The 24,371-nt window shown below is 47.0% G+C and overlaps 1 protein-coding gene across 1 annotated transcript in view; it reads right to left on the bottom strand.

The window, feature by feature from the left end:
* COL4A4 (collagen type IV alpha 4 chain) overlaps positions 1–24,371 on the bottom strand; it is a 114,596-nt gene that overhangs the window by 1,374 nt on the left and 88,851 nt on the right. The window contains exons 37-45 of the mRNA XM_039257625.1: positions 20,855–20,926; positions 19,344–19,472; positions 19,137–19,250; positions 17,793–17,948; positions 14,018–14,125; positions 12,907–12,915; positions 9,099–9,224; positions 3,506–3,622; positions 1,778–1,966 (exon numbers count right to left, since the gene is read on the bottom strand). Of these exons, the coding sequence (XP_039113556.1) occupies positions 1,778–1,966; positions 3,506–3,622; positions 9,099–9,224; positions 12,907–12,915; positions 14,018–14,125; positions 17,793–17,948; positions 19,137–19,250; positions 19,344–19,472; positions 20,855–20,926 (1,020 nt within the window). The remainder of the gene's footprint in view (positions 1–1,777; positions 1,967–3,505; positions 3,623–9,098; positions 9,225–12,906; positions 12,916–14,017; positions 14,126–17,792; positions 17,949–19,136; positions 19,251–19,343; positions 19,473–20,854; positions 20,927–24,371) is intronic.

Genomic DNA, 24,371 nt, shown 5'->3' with positions numbered 1-24,371 from the left:
ACAAAGCTGATGTCCTTGCTTGGTTGATGGCTAAGCAACTGGGCAAGGAAGAGAGCATGGCCAGCCCTGTGACTGAGAAGTGCAGGGTGCAGGGACTTGCGGAGAGGAAAAGCGGAAGAATGCTTTTCTGCTAGGACCTGAAGTGTGACAAGGATTTGGCCAGGCTTGAAGATGGTGAGTATTCAAAGGGGAAGACACAAAAGCAGAGAGGGCTGGGCGTGAGGAAGCGTGGAGCTCAAAGAACTCAAAGGAATTCCGTTGGTGAGGGGGGAAGAGGACGTCTGGGTGTCTGTCTGTCTCAGGGTGTCCAGAGATAAGTCAGACCGGAGGCTGTGGGCTTTGTCTATCTTGTAAGGAGCTTAGATTTAACCCAGGGCTCTGAAGAGCTTTGTGAGTAGGCTCTGGCTAGACCAGGGTCAGGGGAGGCTGGTGGAACAGAAAATAGGCAGGAAGACTGACAGCTGAAGGGCGAGGAGGAGAGAAGTAAATAGAGCCGAGATATTAAGCATTACTTCTCCCTCCCCCTCCCCCACCAGGCCTTCCATGGGAATAGCCATGGCTAAGCCCAATGGAGAATGATCTGGAAGTAGCTGCCATTGCTAAGTCTGCTCTCCTTGCCCGCCCTTGCTGACAGCAGGGGTCACAGCCCAGGGAGGGCAGTGACAAGGCTCCCCTCTCCATCAGCTGTCTCTGTTGTCATAGCCCTCCTGCACCTATCACCCAACCAGCATGGTCTGGGAAGGTACTTAAACTCCTGGCTTGAAATCAGTTCCTGTAGCTTACAGAGCTGCTATGGAAAATGGACAGGGGCGCCTGGGGGGCTCAGTCAGTTAAGCATCCGACTTCGCTCAGGTCATGATCTCATGATTTGTGAGTTCGAGCCCCGCGTCGGGCTCTGTGCAGCTCAGAGCCTGGAGCCTGCTTCAGATTCTGTGTCTCCCTCACTCTCTGCCCCTCCCCTACTTGCACTCTGTCTCTCTCTCTTTCTCAAAAATAAATATTTAAAAATTTTTTTAAAAAAATGGACAAGTAGCACCAAGGGATGACTCCCTGAGTAAAGTTCTATAATTTAAAAACCAACTGGATGTGGGGGGGAGTTGGTACGGGCTGGTGCCACCTTATCTAAGTACCCGGCCGCTGTGATTCACTGTTGCACGGGCAAACACAGCAACGGACCGTGTCCCAATTAAATAACTTACCTTTGGAAGTAAAAACTACATTTTAAATTAAATGTAAATTTAGCTTAAATTTAAAGTTAAATTTAATTTACTCTTGTATTAAAATATTCTTAGCAAGAATTCTTTTATTTTTTATTTATTTATTTATTTTTTTTATTTATTTCTAAGAGAGAGAGAGAGACAGCGTGAACAGGGGAGGGTCAGAGAGAGAGTGAGTCACAGACTGAAACAGGCTCCAGGCTCTGAGCTGGCAGTCAGCACAGAGCCCGACGCGGGGCCCGAACCCACAAACCGCGAGATCATGACCTAAGCGAAAGTCGGTCGCTTAACCGACTAAGCCACCCAGGCACCCCGCAAGAATTCTTTTAAAAACCTAAGTAGCCAGATGACAGTAACGGTAGCCAGGGTGAGCCTCTTTGGCGCCCCCTATAGGAATCACACACACTTAATAAGAGTCATTGATACTTAGCAGGTAGTTTAAAAAGGGAAAATTCCACGGGAGATGAGTGATCGCTCGAGATATGGATGAATCTGTAAAATTAACCCAAAAGCGGTACTCCTAAGTGATGGGCGTGGGTGACCACGTGCTACGCGCATACCGAGGTCTTGACTGTGAGCCTTCTCCTGTCCTTCCAGGTATAACAGACTGTAGCCCGTCCAGAGCGTGGGCATGCCGGCCGGGCAGGAGGGCTCTCCATCTGTCTGACTGTGGAGAACCAGGAGGAAGCCACTGAGGTATCCAGGCCCAAAACCTTTGGGCCCGGGCTCCCCAATGGGCCCAGGAGGGCCTGGAGGAATAAAGAAAAAATGAAGGCAGTTTAGGGGGTTTGTTTCAACAAGCACTTCTGAGCACCTCCGTTCTGAGCACTCAGGGAGCGGAGAGGAGCCTGCTACGCCCAGGGGCGTCCCCCTCACACAACTGTAACATATACACTCAACCCATTCAGTGGGTATCCATCCCAAGCACCTCCTGGTGGTCGGACTGAGTTAGCATACAAACAGCAAACAAATCCCTGCATTCCCAGGGCTTACATTCTACTTGAATAAGAGAAACAACCAACTGTGAAATGTGAAATGCTGAGAAGAGAAAGATGGGGTGGCGTCCCCTTCCATGTGACCTCCCAGACATGGGTGACCTTCTCAGACTGAACTGGGAGCCTGCTCATCAGAAAAGGTACTTCTCAAAGTTGACCTTCCTGACGCCTCCCAGACCCTCTCACGGCTCTGGCATCTGGAGGGGAGGCGAGGGGTTGAGACACACATGTACAACTTGGACCTTCTTCTGTGTGGTGGGGTGGGGGGGGGCGGGGGAGGAAGGCCTGGTTCTGGCATTCTTGCTGGCAGATGGGAAGCAGGGTCTGTCTCCTTTGGCATCCCTGAGGGGCCGACCCACTGAAGGAGGCCAATGGCAATTTCTAATTGCCAAGAGCAAAGGTGAAATCAAGAGTCGTTTATTTTTTTAAAAACTCATTTCTGGAAGACTGGCAGGCTCTCCTCATTCGCACTGTAAACCAGAGGACTTGTGGACTGAATCAGGCCTCCTCACATGTTGCACTTGAACTCTCAAGACTGCATGGGCGGAGGCCTTGGACTTGGAAAGCACAGCGTGGGCAGCACTGAGCCCTCTCCTCTGCCTACAGCAATTGGCTGAAGTTGGTTGCAGGCTCCATTTTGTGACAGATGTCCCCAGCCCCCTTCACGCCTTCTCATTACCAACCTCGCAGGTCCTCTCCAAAAATGAGACCTACCTGGGAGTTTTGGGGCCCCCAGTGCCCAACATATTGCCTGGCGCATTATATTTCAATGGCTATTCTGTAACGTCTTCTCTCTCCCGTCACCCAATGCCAACGCCCCAATTTGCCCCTTAAGAGCCTCCTATACCACATAAACATTTTGACACTTGTACAATAAGATGAAGTGAACTCAGAAAACAGAGGCCAATGACTCAGCCAGTCGTAGACGGGGAGAACACCCCGTCCGCAGCATGGCCTCTCGGTGGTGATGACACACAATGCCAGGCTTGCCCTAGCAAAGCAAACAGCCGCAAGAGCTGGGTGTTTTAGGACGATGTACAGTGGTTTGGGAAGATACCAAACGGGGTATCGGACCTTGACTCATCTGTATGATGGTTGAGGATCCGTTAGATCCTCACTGGGGGACGCATCCTTGTTCGGCTCTCATTGTTTCCGCCTCCCCCCCCAACACACACCTGGTGAGTCCACATCTAAGGCAAATGCTTTTAATAAGAGCAGTTTGGAAAGCAGGGCTTGTACACAGTCCGCAGGCCTCTGGCGTCAAAGAAAAGAAGAGAAGCTGAAAATGGTTACCTGGTGCTCCAGGACAGCCGGCTTCTCCCGCGTCTCCTCTGCTTCCAGGAGGCCCAGGAGGCCCTGGGAGGCCGTCCTCACCCCTCCTGCCATCCGGCCCCGGCTCTCCTTTGCACCCTGCACAAGAGTTCATGATGGCCGTGGTGAAAACGGTACGACACGTGGTAGCCAGGTGCCGGCCCTGGGCTCCCCACGTGGACGGTTCTGCCTTAGCTCGTTCTGTCTTTTCAGACACATGAAGTTGGGAAGAATTCTCTCCACTTGGCAGTGGGGTAATTGAGGCTCTCAGAAGCCAAGTAACTTCCTTAAGTAATAAGCCAGTAGAGCCAGGATTGGAAGCCAGACCAGGGAGATACTGAGAGTGAGGTCTTCATGTTTCTTCGTATGCTTGTATATTGGACCATTTTATTTTATATTTTTACACTGAACATGTATGACTTTCATAATTAAATATCCTTAATAATGATTTTTTTTAGAAAGCTGAGTGGAAGAATAAAATTTAAGAGGATTCAATTGAGAGTCGAGTTAAATTTGGGAGGAGGTCAAAGCAGCAGTTATTTAAAGTCATAATTGAGGGTTTATAAGGTGTGAGACCCCACCCTTCACATGGGTTAACCAATCCAGTCAACTCACCAGCCATATGATCAGGTGAGATCTCATATGCCAGGCTCCCAAGGGGGAGACTGAGGCCCAGGAAGGTGACAGAGCTGAACATGTGTGGTGAGGAACATCAATCACTCAGGCAGCAGGCTGAGGGCCAAGGCTTAGCCGGCAGCCCCTGCTTCATGACCAACTGTGGAGCTCAGCTGCGCCCCCTGGAGGACATGGCTGCAGTTTCACTAATACTTGAGGGGTTCTTTATGTGTTTGGTTACTTTTGGCCAAGGGATCAATTCATTAGCTACAATCTCCTTTCATGGGTGGCAGACATGGCCCTTGCCTGTGGAGGAGTTTATTGCCATTAGTCTGAACTCCCTGAATCACTAGCCCTCCCAAGGATTCTGGTCTCTACCTATTCTTTTCTTTCCCTCTCTCCCTTTCTCACTCTCTCTCTGCCACATGTTAGCTTAAAACCAACCATTAAGTCAGAGAGGGCTCACTTAAGCAGCTTTCACTCTTTTTTGCTCTTGGATTTGTTCTTTAAGGGAGTGGGAAAGCCACCTGAGGGTTGAGAGCAGGGGACTGCTGTACTCGGGTGAATAGGTGGATGTTCCACTCAATTTCCCATCTCACACGGGGCCCCCTCTTAGTACCATCTGAGACGCATACCCCTGCAAACCTCAGTGCTTTTGAAATTCTGTTCTAACATTGCCTGCCTAAGAGTGGCCCATACAAACGCCCTCCTTCTGTCCCCACAGCCAGCCAGCCCCTCGCCCCACATTCCATGCTGGCAGAGCTTCTGTGGGTACCCCTGGCATTCCTGGCCTTCGGCGTGCTATCATTTCACTTTCTGCTTCCTTGGGTTTTAAACAAATTCTCTTGGCTTGTCACGTGGTTCCTGGACTGCATTCGGTACGTGGTCATCATTCAGTAAGGGAGAAAGGAAGCCTCTCCCTCTCCCCATCTGGGTGAGAGATGCCTTCTCCTTTCCAGTAATGGGGCAGAGCCCTCTCTCTGGGTGGGGCTGCTGTATGCTGGCTGCCACATCCCTTTCCACCTGCTTCAAAGAGAACATCAGCTACTTTGGAAGGAACACAGGGCCCTGATGGTGAGCTCAGAGCTTCCTTCATCTCTCCCACCTGAGGAGAGGATCTCAACATGAGGCCACTGTGCTATACACTGAAAGGGCTGCCCAAGTGCTGACAAGCCAACCATCGGGCTGATCAATGAAAAGGCAGCAGGCGTCTTCCTGAAATATGGACCTGCAGCGAGATCTCTGTCGATCTGGGGCAAGGAGTCCCCCCTCCAGATGTGATGATACAGGCTCTTTGCTCCCTTTGGAGAAATTGTCAAGCAATTTCCAGAGATAGGGAGGGAAGCTTTTGTTAACCTGAGCTGAGTGCCCAGAGCTTTCACCGTGTGGACCATTCTCCACTTGGAACTTGTTTTAAGGACTAGAGCCACATCTAAAGGCTCCCCAGTGTTTGATGGATTGCCTCCTCTGAGAGTGTCACGTGTTGACTTGAAGATTAAACACACTCTAACAGGATGTGAGGAGGTGTCCATTAGGCAGTAACAGTTCAAACCCATATGGAAACCACCTCTGTGTTCATCCCAGGAAGCCCCAGCCTTTGAGCCTCTCCCCACCCCCACTCCCCCACCGGGAAGGAAAAGATATAGATCAAAGAGGCATGTGAGCAGAAAAACATTAGGTCTTCCATGGTGGGGGGGCTCTTAACAGACCTGAGTTATATTTAGTGTGGCTGTTACCCACTCCTACTAGGCAGGAAAGAGCCAGAACTTTGTTTGCTTCTGTATAGATCTCAGCTGTGGCAGCTGGTTACAGACCAGCTAGGCGATGGAAGAGGTTTAGAAGGGAAAACAAGAAGAAACCAACGATGTCATTCTAAGTGGTGCTTCCTGAGCTCAGCTGATCCTTCACAACCAGCCCTGGGGGCGGCACAGTGAGCCCCCAACACCATGCTGGAAGAAATGCCTTCAGAAAATAGACAGGTGATGAACAACATGTCCTGCGCATGACCCAAGTCAGTGGTGAGGGCGCATGAGACCCTCAGAAGAGACTGGTCGCTTTTTAGTAATGGGACAGGGTAGCTGATGTATCCAGGTGGTGAGCAGGGAGCGAAGAGGTGAAAGAATATATACAGGCAAAGAGGGGTCCTTTACAACAGGGGCCGGAGACCCATGGCAGAGAAGAGGGGCCCAGAAGGGGACACTAGCTTGGGAGTGGGGACACAGGGGAGTAGAAAGGTCCCCCCGGGAAGCTGAGCATGGAGCAGCCCTGCTCTGATACTGTGGGAGAGCGGGAAGTGCTTTGCAGGAAGGGCTGAGCACTTTTTTTTTTTTAACATAACGGTCACATTTTGTAGTACGATGGTGGCCTCAGGTGTCCCCACTGCCAGCTGGCAGGGTCAGTGCCATCAATAAGGAGAGGACCCAGAAAGGGGCGCCTGGGTGGCTCAGTCGGTTAAGCGTCCGACTTTCACTCAGGTCATGATCTCGCGGTTCGTGGGTTCAAGCCCCACGTTGGGCTCTGTGCTGACTGCCAGCTCGGAGCCTGGAGCCTGTTTCAGTCTGTGACTCCCTCTCTCTCTCTGACCCTCCCCTGCTCACGCTGTCTCTCTTTCTCTCCTAGAAATAAAATAAAAATGTTAAAAAAAAAAAAAAAAAAAAGGAGAGGACCCAGAAAGCCAGAGAAGACCCTTCTGAGGCCACCTGCAACCGGATGAACCCATCTGACCCCACCCCAGCCAGAACGAGAGATGACAGGCGATCACACCTGGGCCTGTGTAGACTGTCAGCCTTCTTTCAGAAGCTCCTGATCTATGGAGAGAGCATCTTCTATGTGTCCAAGATAACTATTTGCCCATTTGATTTTTTCTTCTCAGTAACCTTCTTTGGGTCTTTGCCCAAGCCACCAAGTGGGTGAGCCCAGCCACCCAACTTGTCTCCACTGGTGTTGGGGTCCAGCACTGGGTCTCAACCCTGGCTGTTCACTTGAGTCATGGCGTGAGCTTTTCCCAAACACTGGCACATGGGCCCTGCATCCCCCTGCATTCCACTGGGCTGGAAGGAGGCCCAGGCCTTCCAGGTGACTTTGACCTACAGCTAGGACTGAGTCACTAGGGATGGTGTCACTCTTAGCTGACTCTGGACAGCATTCATGCAACATGGTTAGGGTAGCTCCAACTTGAGTGGATCTACACATATTCCAGGCCTCTTGTTAACATGTAGATTCTAACTTGGTAGGTCTGTGGCCTGACTTGCTACTGGCCCTCGGACCACACTTAGAGTAGCAAGGATGTGGCTGACTTCGTCACCAGGCTCTTAAGCCAACCAACCCCCTCTGTGCCGCTGTCATCTCCCTGCCGGACAATTCTGGTTCCTCAAAGCCCAAACCTTCCGCAAAGGCTCTGCTCAAAGGCCAGCTCTTGTCTGGGTCTCAGCAGCCCTGCAGGCCTCCATGCTCAAGTTCACCTCTCCCTGGCCCACTGTCCCAATGCCTGTGCCAGAATCTCCTTCAAAGCACATAATCTCCCATTATTTAGAGTTACTTTTATTCTGCTGGCTATTTCTGCCATGAGGTTGTGAGGCACCGATGGGGAGAAAACGCATCTTACCTACATTTGTATTGCCCACAACACCCGGTACTGCACTTTCTAAAGAGTGTGGGGGATCTGGAAGTGTTTCCTGAATTAAATTTCCAGAACTCCATTACTGGCCATATCTTCTACTTGAGAGTTAATTTATTTAAAGGTGTGTGTGTGTCTGTGTGTGAGATGGGGGAAGGGAGGTGTCTCAGCCCTCAATACTGCACAACAATATATACAACAAGCCGGTTGGTTTTAAACGTAGGTTGGATGGTGAGTTGTTCTGAAGACTGCAAACTATCCATGCAGTGAGTGCCTAAGAACTACGTTCACTTCCTAGTGCTCGTGTGCTGTTAATGGAAGTCGCTCCAGTGGACACGCAAGTAATTTAGTGCACACTCACGCATGCAATGCAGCAAATACAAACATCAAAGACCCCCATACTAACATAAGGGAGGCTACAGAGCTGTTCTCTGGACACGACTCAAGAATGATTCAGACCCCTTAGCTGCTTGGCTTTGGGAAAACACACACACACACACACACACACACACACAAACACACACACACACACACACCAAGTGGTGCAAAATTCAAGTTCTACTTCCAATTCCTTGGCCAAAGCCATGGCTGGGAAAACAGGTAGGAAAACAGAAAAGAAAATGGCCTCTTAGGGTGACTTGCACACGTGCGATCTAGAATCATGGGCACTGCCAATTGGTCTGAAGAGATCAGTGACCTCTAGATGACCATCCCGGACTCCCTAATCTCTTTATAAATTACCAGTGTGGTAGGGATCTGTGAAGAGAAAATTAAGCATTTGGAGGAGGCTTTTTAAGGGAATGGTTTGGTTTAAGTACTTACATAAGGATTCCACTACCGTGAGAATGACTGAGCAACACTCACATCAATTAAAGGAACACTCCAGTCACGGCCATAATTTAGGGTGACCCTGCCCTTTCCCCTCTCCCTCCGCTAAGCGATATGTTTCCTTCCCAGCTTCTCATAGCTGTCTCTACTCCACTGAGCCCCAGTTCAAGTGTTTGTAATGCAAAATCAAGTCAACCACTACTAATGACTATCAATAGAGCATCTAGCAGGTTGTGTAAGAGGCTTCAAAACCTTGTGGCCCAAAGCTGCCAAAGTATGAAACATAGAGGATTCAAGTAGGAGTTCAGCATAAAAATAGGAGGCATGTATCACTCGGTTAGGACATGACCAAACCTTTGGATAAACATAGAGAAATGTATAAGAGCAAAGGGACTGCGTTGCTTCCTACTCGCGAATTGTTTAGGCTGCACGTGAAACACTACATAGCAAGACAGTGAGATTTGCATTCCAGCAGCACAAGATGCAGATAATGAACAGTGAGCGTGAGGCTTGTACCTGCTCCTGGGGGGCCTCTCATTCCAGGGGGCCCCATGCTTCCTTCTGGTCCTCTTGGGCCTGGTACCCCAGGAAGCCCAGGGATTCGGGGGCAGGAATCCACATCTGCTGGTGGCCCTGGTTCACCTGAAATGGGAATCACGGCTTGTGTGATGGACTCGTGATTGACTTGAATCTTACAAATGAGCTCCTTCTGCATTCTCAAGTTAGATGGGCTTCAGCCGCTATACTGAAGAACCCAACAGTGTTCAACCACCCAACAGAAGCTCCGTGAAGGTGGGGCTGCTGTTCACCGTGGGGCACGTGACGAATTTCCAGAGAGCATTTTGTTACATAAACTAATGCCTGGCTGACTGAATGAATGGGATCTCAGAGGAACCAAAAAAGTATGGAACAGAGAAAGTTGACTGGGGCAGCAATAGTTTGGTGACCTCCACCGGATTTCCAATCTTTGGGCAACTTTTTACGGAGTGGTGGCCACACGTAGCAAGGGGAGACTATCACTGGTTCCTGTGCTCAACTGAATGTGTCTCTAATCCATTCATTGTACATTTGAGCCACGCGGGCTTCCATAGTGTCTGTGACTCAGACAGAATTTCAAGGTGGCCAGAGGCATCACAGCAGCACCTTTCAGCCTTGAGTATGTGTTGGCTGGAATTTTCCAGGGAACTATACCAATCTGCTGATGGTGGGGTCCCATCCCAGAAATACTGATTTAACTGTAGGACACGTGGCCGGGGCAGTGCCCTCAAGCTTGACTGTATAATAAACCCATCCTGGGAGCTTTCCAAAAGTACCAGTGCTGGGACCCCACCTAGACATATTAAGTAGGAATTTCTGGGGGTGGGACCTGGGCATCAGCAGTTTTTCAAACTCCGCGGATCACTGCACTGCCAGCCGGGGCGTCAGTACTGCTGAGCACTAAGGAGCTAGAGTTCTGGTGTCTGCACATCAGGCTCATCTGGCCAGCTTGCCAGGGCCCGGGGTTTCTGAGCACGTGGGTCTGGAGTAGACCCCAACATGTGCACGTCTAACATGTTCCCGGGTGAGGCTAACGGTGCTGATCAGGGGATCTCACTTGGAGAAGCACGCTCTAAAGGTGTGAATGTTTTTCCTACTTGCTTATGTTCACATCTTTAAGATTTCTTTTCTTCTTTTTCTTTTATGAGTTTATTTTTGAGGGGCACCTGGGTGGCTCAGTCGGTTAAGCGACTGACTTCAGCTAAGGTCATGCTCGTGTGGGTTTCGAGCCCCGCGTAGGGCTCTGTGCTGACAGCTCAGAGCCTTGAGTCAGCTTTGGGTTCTGTGTCTCCCCCTTTTTTTCTCCCCTACTTGCTTTCTGTCTATTTCTCTCAAAAATAAATAAGCATTAAAAAATTAGGGTTTATATCTGAGAGGGAGAGAACGAGCAGGAGAGGGTCAGAGAGAGAGAGGGACAGAGGATCCAAAGTGGGGCTTCAACTTATGAACCGTGAGATTATGACTTGAGCCAGTCAGACTTAACTGACTGAGCCACCCAGGTGTCCCAAGACATTTTTTCTAAAGCTTCATTCAGTCACCCTACAAATAATCCACAAGGGAAGAGAAATACTAATAATACTAACCAATGATGATAACAGCTAACATAATAATAACAGCATTATTGAATGGCTTATCACGCACTGGACTCTGTGCTAATTTCTTTATGATTAAAGTCTCCTAACAAGCCCATGTGTGTGTGCTGCTATTATTAGAATATTACAGGTAAGAAAATCAAGGCTCAGGTAAATAAGTGACATATCTAAGGTCATGCAGGTAACACATGGCAGAATCTAGATTAAAATCCAAGATGGCCTGGTTCCAAATCTGAGCTCTTAATCACAACACCATATTGCCTACAGAACTCTTCACACCAGTGTGATCAATCCCAAGAAAGACAACATATTTTATTATTTTTTCAATTTTTTAATGTTTATTTATTTTTGAGAGAGAGAGACAGAGCGTGAGCAGGGGAGGGACAGAGAGAGGGACACACAGAATGTGAAGCAGGCTCTAGGCTCTGAGCTGTCAGCACAGAGCCCAATGCAGGGCTCAAACTCCTGAACTGTGAGATCATGACCTAAGCCGAAGTTGGACACTTGACCGATTGAGCCACTCAGGCACCCCAAAATACAACGTATTTTCAAACACGCTGCTTATCAGTTATGGTTTTCTTAAAATTCACATGAATGTGCAAAAAAAAAGTTTAAGAATAGCAGTGATTAGGGGCACCTGGGTAGCTCAGACTTTGGCTCAGGTCATGATCTCACAGTTCATCAGTTCGAGCCCGGCATCGGGCTCTGTGCTGACAGCTCAGAGCCTGGAGCCTGCTTTAGATTCTGTGTCTCTCTCTTTCTCTGTCCCTCCCCTGCTCATGCTGTCTCTCAAATGTAAATAAACATTAAAAAATAATAAAAGAATAGCATTGATTAGGCAGCAAGAAAATTGTAGAAAATGTGGCCATAGTGATAACATAGGGTACACTGACTGAGTTGGTTGTGTATTTATAGTACATACAGTTTAATGTAAAACATGGCCTTTTCCTCTCTGGGTGACTTGAGGGAGATTCATATGGATAATTTCTGTTTTCCCTGAATAACCTTGTGAATTCTGATGGAGCGAAGGAAGCAGGTAAGGGAACAGGGGGTAGGTGTTTGGCTGGTGCTTCATATTTAGGATTCTGACGTTACCTTCAAATGAGTTTATACATACATGTCCAGAGAGACACTAAAAGGATGGAGGTGGAAACATTAAATATGATATTATAAATTTTATTTTATTTCTTTAAGTTTATTGAGAGAGAGAGCGAGAGAGAGAGCACACAGCGGGGGGTGGGGAGGGGCAGAGAGAGAGAGGAAGAGAGAGGATCCCAAGCAGGCTCTGCACTGTCAGCAAAAAGCCCGACATGGGGCTCAAACCCACGAACAGTGAGATCATAACTGGAGTGGAAATGAAGAGTTGGATGCTTAACCCACTCAACCACCCAGGTGCCCCAAAATTGAAATGTTTAAATATGAACATTTAAAATAGCAGGATTTTTTAAAAAAATTTCTGCTTTTGCTTTTCTTTAATTTTTAATAAACCAGAAGCTGAAATGAGAGGGGCCATAGTGTCTCTTATGTAAGGACCCCACATTCCAGACCAATTTTCACTGGGGTTAATAACAAAGGCCAGGAAAGGGCAAATGTGTGCACACTTCCTGTTTGAGAAACTCTTTTTAGTCTCTTTGAAAACCCCAGATACGAAATAATATGTTGCTTCTGCCTTGCGGAGGGGCAAGTGAACGCTTAGCTTAAAACAATGATGGCATTTTCATCGTAACATGCAAAGAAATTTGCTCTTTGAATGTGGACTTCGATGTTATGGGAAAACCTTGTCACAGCCCCTTACTGGGTGCAAAGGACTCCTTCCTCTTTTCATACTGTTGCTGCTACTTATTTTAGGGATGTCCTATGTATTTATATTGTAGAATTCATAAAAAGCTCGCATTGGTACATACTGTAGCACTTGACAGAGAAACACTCATGCTCTGAGCCTGAACTGAAATTATGTAAGCCGAGTGTTTTCCCTGCCTTGACAACCTATAATGAAGCTCGGCTGTAGGATGCTCTAATGCGAGGTTACCATATCCGTAATGAGGAAGCGAATGCTCTGAAACCTCATATAATTATAGCGCCCCATCTATGAAAATGTAACAAAGTTTAACTCACAATTAGAGTGGAGAAGGCAAGTACAGAAATAAGTAGAAACCAGATTTAGAGGAAACTACTAATTTTATAGCGATGCTTACCTCTGGCACCTGGAGAGATCCAAAGCCGAAAAGCAGAGCACCATGAGATGATTTTCATACGGTAGAAAGAGATGTTAAATTTGTGAATTCGGACAAAAGCGAAATAGGTTATTCAAGAATACACATAACAATGTGAGGATAGCATCAATGATGAGCAAAATGACAGCATCTCATTTACATAACATGTCCACGTCGCTATTACTGACAAGAACAGCTATAATTTCGTAAGGGAATGTTCATGTCTAGAAAAACCTAAAATAAAGCTCTCTTGCACAATATAAAATTTGAGCTGATTTCGGATGGCAAATGTACCCCAATCTAACATATATAAAATTCCATTCATGGGCAGGCTTCTGAAAATTTCATATTATTTATATTATTTAGCCAAGTTTTACAGGGTATGCACAGAAAGGAAGTATGAGATGGATCCAAGTATAAGTTCTTAATCATGTTGTTCTATGATCCGCCGGAAAGGAGTGGCTTATTTATTCTTTGGACGACAGTGCTAATTGAAATGGTTGCAAAATGTTCTGAGTGGACACCACATTATCATCATATTGATTTAGGGTCTCCAAAGATATTCCTTCTGCCGATCTCAAATACACACGTCTGTTTGCCCTTCCAAATCTTTCTTGGCTGGTTTTGACCCGAGGATGGAAACGTGTTAGCTACCGAGCTTAAACTGAATAGCTTTCTCGTCTTCACAGGAACTAATGTGCTTACAGACAAAGTTAAATGAGACATCTAGGAAAATCAACAGGAATTCAGGCACAGAAATGAACAGACAGTCCTCACGTACAATAATCGAATAGTCTTTGCCTCTTGTGTGAGGGAATAGGGATTTATCTACCTTAGAAATCCTGCATGTAAAATCAACTCCTAATTTGCACACTTACTCATTCTAATAATAAATATTAGTTTACCAGGCACAAGACTCTGTAGTGAGGCCTGAAATAAACATAATCTTTATATTGGAAATGGCCAAACTCAGAAGAAATTGCAGGCAATTTCAGGATAATTACTTTCTGAAAGTGGACCCTCGCAGTTAATATTTCTTAAAAAGGCTGTACGTAGGCTTGCTGGGTGAGACGATTATGCAGTCGGAGCTTACCTGGGTGCCCAGGGGGCCCTGGGCTGCCTGGAAAGCCAGGCAAACCCTTCTCCCCAGGTAGTCCTGGAAGTCCAGGTGGCCCCTGCGGTCCTGGGAATCCAATTGGTCCTACAAGGAACATAAAAATGGGGACCTGGAACAGACAATATCAAGACAATGCCAGTCTGATGGGCTGAACCCAGGGTCACTTTCAGTGAAATTCAGGGTCAAGTCGGCCTTAGAATTCAGGCGAGTTTCTCACTTTTTTCTTAAAGCCGAGAAGAGCTGCCTCGTCCTGAAGGAAACACAATGGTCTATCAAAACGACTAAGGAAGGGGCGTCTGGGTGGCTCAGTCGGCTAAGGGTCCAACTTCGGCTCAGGTCATGATCACACAGTTTCGAGCCCCGCATCAGGCTCTATGTTGACAACTAGCTCAGAGCCTGGAGCCTGCTTCTGATTCTGTGTCTCCCTCTCTACCCTCCCCTGCTCATGCTGCCTTTCTCTCTCTTCCTCAGAAATAAATAAAAACATTAAAAAAAAAACAAAAAAGGACTAAGGAAAATGGTCTCGTGATCAACACAGAACTAAAGCAGAATGAAAAGCTCTGTAATCCTGAACTTTCTCCAGAGACAGAGGACTGGAAGGGAGAACAGGGAATGGCGCTTGGGCATCTGGGAAAATGTGCCCCGAGCTCCTACCTCTCTTCCTCAGCCCCTCTGGCCATTCAGTGCCTCACATGTGCTCTTTCTCTTCTGTGCCCACCAAGGCCTGATTCTCAGTGCTCAGCAAGTCTCACTTCCTCAGGAAAGCCATCTCTGAAGCCCCAACCCAATTCTCTGGAATTGTGTTTCCTTTACTCAGAGCACCTGCCTCCATTTATCTGGAAGACCTTTTAGTGTGAATGTCTGTCTCCCCCCATGAAACCCTATGCTGAATACCAGTGAGGACTCTGTTTAAACTTGTTCACTTTTTCCTCCCCGTAGGTACCCAATAGATATTTGTGGGATGGATCAAATACAGCAAAACCTTGGATTGCGAGTAGCTTGTTCTGTGAGTGTTCCACAGGATGAGCAAACATTTCTAATAAATTTTAACTTGATCAACGAGTGATGTCTTGTAATACCAGGAGCACGTGATGCCGAATGTCACATGATCACAGCTGAGCCGATAGTGCTCTCCCCATGCCTCCCCCTCCCACTGAGGGATTGTGGGTGATCATCTCCCATGCTCAGATGCTCTGTCTCAGGCCATGGTGTTTGGCAGAAATCAGTGATTTTTCAGAATGCTGGAGGGTGCCCACAACTGGCATTAGTGTAGTTTTTGTCACTTGAAGGCACCTGTGGACAGTCTTTTGCTTTTCCATCCAAGAGTGAGCTTAGGAATGCTTTGCTTCATTCTAGGTCAGGCTGCCTGCAGATATAGACCCTTTCCTCTGCTGCCTTATTATTGCCAGTTACATTCAATACAGTGTATGATGAGTTTATTAATACTATACTGTAGTCAATGCCTGTGTGGTGGATACAATGGCCCCCATGCAGAAGAAGATTCCATTGAGGCAACAGCAGTGAGTCCATTGGTGAGAGTGAAAGTCGTCCTACACAATAACCCTCCTCTTTCTGTCTCCCTCACATCAGCCATGAAGGTTTTCAAAGGTAAGTGCAGGTCAATTTGTTTATTATCCCTTATATTTTGTATTTTCTTTATTGCTTTTATTATTTTACAGTGTTGTGATCACTTTTATAGGAATATTTTGGGTTATGGAATGAATCATCTGAGTTTCCATGACTTCTCATGGGGAAATTCGCTTTGATATACAAGCACTTTGGATTATAAGCATGTTTCTGGAACGAATAATGATCGCAAACCAAGGTTTTTCTGTATTTCCCCCGAAGTCTGAGGACATAAAATAAAGAAAGCCCCTCCTCCTTTCCACAGCTAAACACTCTTTGGGCCACATGCCCACTGTGGTGGGAGTTAAGAAGCACACTTAATGATTTCAATAATATTTCTAACTCTCTGTGTGTCCTTTGGTAGGCCACTGTACTTACACTGCATGCTATTCCCCAATCGTGAAGCATATTTCCAGGTGGAAGTTCATTCTCTAGAGTAGCAGCTGGGAAGGAGGACTGTCTGACTTGGGAAAGGAACAAGGCTGTATAGCTAACCTTCCTTTTGGGGACTTAGCCTGCTAGCAGGTTTGCTCAATTCTGGGGTTCAATAATTGGAAGCCCACATAGCTGCAGAGATAAGCCACATTCTCTAAAATTGATTTTATTGTAAGGGCGCCTGGTGGTTGAGTGTCCGACTTCAGCTCAGGTCAAGATCTCAAGGTTCGTGGGTTCAAGCCCCAAGTTGGGCCCTGTGCTGATAGCTCAGAGCCTAGAGCCTGCTTCAGTTTCTGTGTCTCCCTCTCTCTTTCTCTCTCTCTCTCAGCCCCTCCCCCACTCACACTCTGTCTCTCTCAAAAATAAAATAAAACATTAAAAAGTAAAAAAATAAAATAAAATTGATTTTATTGCCAATAAAGTTGAAGAGGGTTGTTGTGTGCTGTTGTGCAGAGTGTGCACTGCACCATTACAGGGATGCCATTTGCGCTGTAGTCATGTCGTTTTGATCTTCTTTTTGCCCTAATTTTTTGCTTTATTTCGCGCATGGTTCAGACGTCAGGCAGGGTACCAGTTATTGGGCAGACTTCAATAGTTACTTATCTATGACATTAAGGGAGTTAAAATGAATAGCCATTATTGGTCCCTTTTCAACAAAAAAAGTTCTATGAACTGAATCATTCTCTGAAGTTCTGGTGACCAAAAACTAATGGTGTCAAATATTAGCAGTTAGGTAAAAATGAATTAAAAAAATATTTTAGCTTTAGATAGTGGGGGAATTCGGTAACGGAGACTCTCTCACAACTATAAATGAGCAAGGCCAGCAGTCTAAACCCAAACTGTCCAACACAGAAGCCACTAACCAAGTGTGGCTACTGAACACTTGAAATTGATACATCCACACTGGGCCATGCTGGAAGTGTAAACACACACGAGAGGAGAGGCGTCTCAACCGGGAGATGAGCAAGGTTCGTACGAATGGCCCTGGTTATACCAGTGATGATCTGCTAAGGCAACATTTGGATGTATTATGTTAAAGGAAAAATGAAAGTTCATTTCACTTATTTCTTTCTACTGTTTAAAATGTGGCTACTACAACTTTTAATTACATGTGTAGCTTGCATTATATTTCTTTTTAATATATATGTATATATATTATGTATTATATATATAATGTATATATGTATATATTATGTATTATATATATAATGTATATAATGTATATAATATAATATATATATAAACGTTTATTTATTTATTTTGAGAGAGTGAAAGAGAGGCAGGGAGAGAATTCCAAGCAGAGTCTGTACTGTCAGCGCAGAGCCCAGCGTAAGGCTTGAGCTCACAAATGGTGAGATCATGACCTGAGCCAAAATCCAGAGTTGGACACTTCACTGACCGAGCCACCCAGATGCCCCACTTGTGCTTTATTTCTATTGCTCAGTTCTGGTCTAGGGGATTATCAACTATGTTATTAGGGGCTGAAGATGAACTTGTGTTTCTTCTTCTTACTTACCCAAACGTCACCCAAACCTTAAGACTCTTTGGAAGAGTCAGGACATTTGGGAAACGTAGTCACTATTTCTGTAGAAAATGAGAGTTACCGCCCTATGGTGCAGCACCCCAGACCCAGAGGGGCACAATCGCAAAAGTCTTCACGCACTGCTTCAGAAAGAACTCGCATTCCTACCTTTCTGGCCATCTTTTCCATCACATCCCGGGAAGCCTTTGCGTCCTGGAGGGCCTGGTGGGCCCGGGGGACCCGGGGGACCCGGCAGACCCCGGTCTCCTGGTTCCCCTTTTAGAAGGTCAACACTCCCAGGGGGGCCCGGAGGCCCGGGTGCTCCTGACCACAAGGAAGAAACAGAAGCGTCTTTCAGTCAAGGACAAATGCGGGTGCTGGCTGCCTGAGAGCTTCTTAAGGAAAGGAACGGAATGCAAGCAAGAGATGGGGGGATTAGAGGAATGAAAAAAATAATGGACAGTCTCAGAAGCGAAACAGAGAGTGTCTTCTGGAGCTCAAGCTGGGAGATGGTGTAAGTGGTCCGTTAGCAACCGTCAGACAAATGAATCTCCCTTCCAAGTCATTCCTTCTGGAAGCATGGTTTTATGGCTTTTCTTTGCATGTCATCCCACTGCTTTCATATGACAGGTAGGAGGACAGATGGAACGACAGAAGGACAGATGGGCGAACAGATAGATGGCAGGCTTTTGAGAAAACCTGGCTGATGGAAAAGGAATAGTCACTCAATTCCATGTATGATTCTATTTGAAAACAGGTGTCTACACAGGAAGTGAGCCCAAGTCCTAGTCTACTTAGCTTCCTCGAATATTTTTGAGGATTTTCATTTTTCTCAGTGTAAAACAGAATCATGTATCATTTTATCCCACCTTGACTAAAATACCAAAGACTTAAAGGCAGAGGGGTGGGTCTCTCCGAAAGAGCTCCGTGAGCTCTTAGGAACACGGTCGTCTGCACTTTGCAGAACCCCATGGCACCGCGCTCTGTCCCCCACACCCCAGCCGGTGCCATTCAGCCCCCTACGCTGTGAGATCCTGCCTTGCTGGACTCCGTCCCTGCCAAGGGCTGAGAGGAACATGTGCTGTCAGCAGCACTGGAACAGACTATGCGTGTGTGTGCCAGGCCTGGGCGTGGTCACGCTGGCCGATCGTGGTGTACACGGCAGGTGCTAGAGACCAATAGGCAGAGTAATATTCCCCAACCCCCGCAAGCCACTTCTGACCCCTTGTGCTCAGCACCCCCTGGTGCTGGCAATACAAAAGGTCTGTGGGGAGTCAGAGTGTGTCCCCAGACAGAGGTGCCTGGTAGAGCGGGACAGAAGCCTGAGCTCTGAGCTCCGGCCCCTGGGGGTGGTCCCGGCAGCCGGGCACTGCCCACACTCTGCCTCTCCCATCACCAGGCTGCCGGGGCTGCTGCGGGCCTGTGACTCTGCCATTCTCTGGTCCCACGATCCTCCGGACCTGCAGCATCTAAGGAAAGGAGCCACCACCCTCTGCCGGGATTTTCTCATACCTCTTGGACCATCAGGGCCGGGGGGTCCCTGATCTCCGGGTGGACCCGGGTCAGGAATGACGCCTATAGGGGCTCTTCCTTTGGCACCTTCAGGCCCAGGTGATCCAGGTCGCCCTGAGGAGGGACGTGTGCGGAGGTCAGCCTCATCACATTTGGAAGGTTTTGATTTAGTTATTGATAGAGGGGGGAAAGCATGCTGCTTCTTACCTGGGGGCCCGGGGGGACCTCTTCCTCCAGGAAGTCCTGGGGGAGAAATTCCTGGGCTCCCCGGGTCTCCGGTCTCCCCTTTCGGCCCAGGTATGCCCATTGGACCAGGTGGGCCCACTTCATGCAAACCTGAATGAGGGAAACAGCATTAGCATTGTGTCTTCTCCCTGTTCGTTCCTGTTGTGGCTCCGGGAAAAGAACTGCTTCCAAACAGGGTGACAGGGACACAGCAGGTTGTGCTGAGAACAACCGCCTCCCCGGTGGTGACCCAAAAGGCTGCGGACTCCCCCTGGGTCACCACGTACCATCCTGCACCCTATCACATGGTCAGCCACAGGCTGGGTTTGTTTTGTGGTTATTTCCCAGATTAAAAACAACAACAATACACCAGCTTATCAACGCTCCAATGAGATCCAACAAGAAGTCGTAATGAACAAACTGGTTTGAAATTGAAGGTGGAAATTGACATATGAATGGAAACACTGCAGAATTTCACACGGAAAAGGAAGAACATCATTGGTTTCTCCAGGGAGGTACACATATGATCAGACCATTTGCAAGAGCCACTTAAATGAATCCTACATGACCTAGGTTAATTCTTGAACTTCCGAACTGTATAAAGATTCTGTCTCTCTCCAGCAATGGGGTCAAACCTAGCAGCACAACACCCCAACTCTCTACTCAGAGACCCTCAATCCTCAGTGTCTGATTCCAGCTGCCTTGTCTGATTGCAAGTTGTTTTTCTGAGACAGCAAACAGGCACTATATTAAAACTCTAGAATGGGGCACCTGGGTGGCTCAGTCGGTTAAGCGTCTGACTTCGGCTCAGGTCATGATCTCACAGTTCGTGGGCTCGAGCCCCGCATCGGGCTCTGTGCTGACAGCTCAGAGCCTGGAGCCTGCTTTGGATTCTGTGTCTCCCTCTCTCCCTGCTCCTCCCCTCTTCATGCTCTGTTTTTCTCTCTCTCTCAAAATAAATAAACATTAAAAAAATTTTTTAAAAACCCCTCTAGAACAAACTCAAATGCAGTTGTTAATGATTAGCCTATTTGTGGTAACAAAAATACCAGCAATCTGTTCAGGTAATTTGTTTTAGCAGCAGCCTACCGAGGGGTGCTAAAACTACTAATTAGATCCATGGGGTCGTGCTTGGCAGCACAACACTTAAAACAATACCAAAAAGAAAAAAAAAATCTCCCAACCATTTCTTTGTGGCATTCTGAAATCTAGCTCCACCTAAGCAATTATTCAGAGTATTTTTAGCAAAGAGAAAGCCCCAAGTAACATCAACGGACGTCACTGGTAACCAGCCATTCCTTCTTAAATTGGGTTTTCTCAAGTGCCCTTCTTATGTAAGTCATCTTCATTACTAAAAATAGCTCAATAGTGTGTCACTAAGTTAAGCCAGTTTCTTAGTTATGCACCCCAAATCGTGTGTACTGAAGGAATGCCAGCAGTATCTAGCGGTCTGCTGGTGGCAGTTCAATCGCTCGCAGAGGATTTTCTCTTACCTGAAGCGCCTTTGGATCCTTTCTGACCCTTTAAACCATGCAAGCCATTCAGACCAGGCAACCCGGGGGGACCTGAAACACATCACAAACCTGTGACCCATCGAGGAAGACCAGATGTTGAAGTCCACTGGCCGCCCGGCACTGGTACCTCCCAGGGAGGATGATTGGCTGATGGAATCCCAATAGCTTCTCCAGGAGGGAGCCGTGAGATCTCACTGTCTAGATGTCATTATCAAGGCTAAGTCCATGCCAGTGGTTATTATTTAACACATTCATCTGATGGGCATTTTCTGCAAGATAACTTAATGCATTTCTTTGGTTTTAACATACTGCTCTTGGTTTCTGACCACATCATGGACATCTCTCTCTATCCAGATCTAGTCTAGAATCACTGAATCTTAGTGTAGAAAGGGATCTTAGATTCTATGACAATGAACTCATCCTAGACAAAAGAGATTGGACTGGAGCAAACCCAGACCTCCTTCCTCCCAGGCTCAGGGTCTGTCTACTTCATCATGGCCTGTAGATACTAATTTCTTCGGGACGTGGTCAGGTAAGGATAGTTAAGACAGTAAGGACAGGTGGCGCCCGGGGCACACCCGGGAATACATGACACACCTAACTTTTCATTAAGCATCATGCTACTCAGAAAGAAGAAGCCCGCAGGTCATGTTTGGTTGATGCTATTTCTTTGCAACTACTTCTTTCAAAAAGAACCACACCGATGCCTCTTTACTGAAACTAAATTTATTTCATAACAATCAATGAAAACTCCAGTCTCCATAATTAGGCAGGATCTCACCGATGTCTGTTTAGAACCTTCTGCCAGGCATCAGTATAGTCCTCTAAGGAGCCATCTACCAACCTGACTTGACTTAAGTTGTCACTGAACACCGAACACCTATAGATCTATAGATTTACAAATATATAAATATTTAAAATATGTATAATACACTTAAATGATAATATATAGCACACTTGTAATAGACAAGTATACAGATTTATAGGGAGGGAGTAGAGGAAGAAAACAAGGGCAGACAGGGGGAAGGAGGGAGAGAGGAGGGGAAAAGGCAGACAACTGATGCGTAAAGAACATTTCCCAGGAGCTGAGCCCCCCACCGCATAATTCCTACATGTCTTGTCTTACTGACTGATTTGGAGGGAAGAAGCTTCCCGTCCGCTCCAACCCAAACTTTGGGACCTTCCGAATTCATTGGTGGATCTTCATCTAAGGCTGAGAGCCAGCCAGCCATTCATTCAGTGTAGGGCCACATCCCTGTCATTTGCAATAGTAACACCCTAGCACACAGAAGGTGCCCCTCGCCTCCCCCACGACACCAGCAGAGAGCTCCCTTGATGCCCATATGCTGGTGCCTGTCCCATGCTGTGCAACAAGCATGTCTTTGGGTGACTGGGTTACTTTGGGTAAACTAAATACAAGATCGGGTCTTCTAAGGCCTCCCAAACCCTCATTTTGCGCGTCTCCTGACACGCAGTTGGTGTTCAGTCGGTGTCTGTTGAATGAGTGAAGGGATGCATGAATGAATGAGTGAATGAGAAAATGTGCAATAGGGAAGGCCAGCAAGTAGGTGGAGAGAAATCTGTAGGAAGGAGGGGGTACAACTTCTCTTCGCACGTTACACAGTCTTTGATAGATTTATGGGAGGAATAAGATTTGGTGAAGTTACAGGCATCCATTTGTGTATAATTTATGTGCTAATTATTATCTCTTCATTAATATGCAAGTCCTCTGGGGGCTTCTTATTTAAAGATGGAACGCTTAGCTGGTTCCATTCGATTTATTATCCGTACTTGAAATGGACACTTACTCTATTTTTAAACTCTAAACATCAGATGGGTGCAAATGAACCATCTTCCCTCACACCAAAAAAAAAAAAGGGGAGAGGGGAATGAGCCCTTATTTTTCCTAAAGCTCTTATTCCCTAACCACTTTTAATAGCTCTGGCTGAGTTTATTTTTCAATCCTCTGTCCTATTAATGAGCCAACGTTTCAAGTTTGCACCAAAAGAACACCCAGACCTTCCTCTGCCAGGACTGGATATTTATTGCCATCTATCTGAAATGACAATAAATTTTTTGAGAACACTTTGCTATTTCAGTGTGTTTTGATCTCCAGCTTCAGCCTCCAAGATTGATGGCTGGGGGACTTTGCTGGGGTGGGAGGTCTTAGCTTCTGCCAACTCTGCATTGTCCCATCCACACGTCCAGATCCGGGGCTGTCACGGGCCCAGCCCCTCACCATTGTTGAACTGGCCGACCCTTAGCTGACCCAATGTTATCTTTCTAAATTGAATGGAGCTACATCTGGGTAGGATTTTAAGGGCAATTTTTCCTTTTTACTGAAAGCTTTTTATCAATCCCATCTCTAAATCAGAAAGTCGTTCATGCATAAAATATATACAGCGCAGATGAGAGGCAATTAGGCTAACAAAGCACATTCCGTGGTAATGAGGATTTTTTTATTCACCTCTCTGGCCATCCTCCTACCAGGCGTCGTTTAAGGCTGCATCTTGCTGCACTCCCGGGGTGGGGCGCTCTCCCCCCACTCAGAGAATCGAACCTTCTTCTTCAGCGCTAATGGGAATCACAGGCACCCTCCGGGTTACCCAGCCCACTCTCAGACTGGTTTCCCCGTGAGGTTTTCTTTTGTTCTAAAGCCTGAAAATGCTACTCTATCCCTGGTGGCCTTTATACAGGTTTATATTTTTAATGGGGTGACTGCCTCGTTCCTGTTTGTGGGGGATTTTCTTACTTCTTGCATCCAGAGGCACCCCTCAGTGCGAGGCAAACTGGGACAGCTGGTCACCCAAATGTGAAAGATGATGGGAAAGAGACCTACGTAAATGCAGGTTGATGGCTGAACAGAGTTGAAAACTTATCAAAACAGATTCTGAATTTTTTTTAAATTCAGGAAATACACGCATGCTTTCTAAGGAGAGAGGCGCAGGAGTATAAAGTCGTGGTCTCCTAACCCCCGGAGCTTCGGTCCCCAAATGTACTTAGTGACAGCTGCTGTCAAGACAATGGAGAGCGAGAGAGAAACCATCCCTGACCCGACAGAACAAATCGGCAGTTAAGTGGAGAGTGATAAGTGCCATGGGGGCAGGGCCCGAAGGGATGCTCCCCTCCATGTAGAAGTGGCGAGAGCATGTCCATGATTTTCTCGGCTGTAAGATGCATGGCATTTCCTTCCAGATATAAGACATTCCGAGGTGCCTTTTCTCTTATGTGACAGCATGCTTGCCACCAGCCAAAATTACCCAGTGTACGTCTTTACAGTTATCACGGTACAAAGAGCTGTCTTCAGGTTTTCATTATAGCGATCTCGGATGCCCAACGAGGAAGAAGTGACTGTCTTCCTTTCAAAAGAGGGCATGTGTGCTTGAGAACTGAAATCTACAAATCAAGCCACTTTTTAGCATATGTTTAAGTTCAAGTTTAAATCCGACTGAACTCAAGCAGGACTGGGAATCCATGTGGCCTGTTCCACCAGGGC

Source organism: Hyaena hyaena, unplaced genomic scaffold (genome assembly GCF_003009895.1).
Source record: "Hyaena hyaena isolate Hyena2069 unplaced genomic scaffold, ASM300989v1 scaffold_628, whole genome shotgun sequence".
NCBI lineage: Eukaryota > Metazoa > Chordata > Mammalia > Carnivora > Hyaenidae > Hyaena > Hyaena hyaena.
Note: the sequence above shows the minus strand (reverse complement) of the source record. Positions and strands in the feature narration are given on the sequence as shown.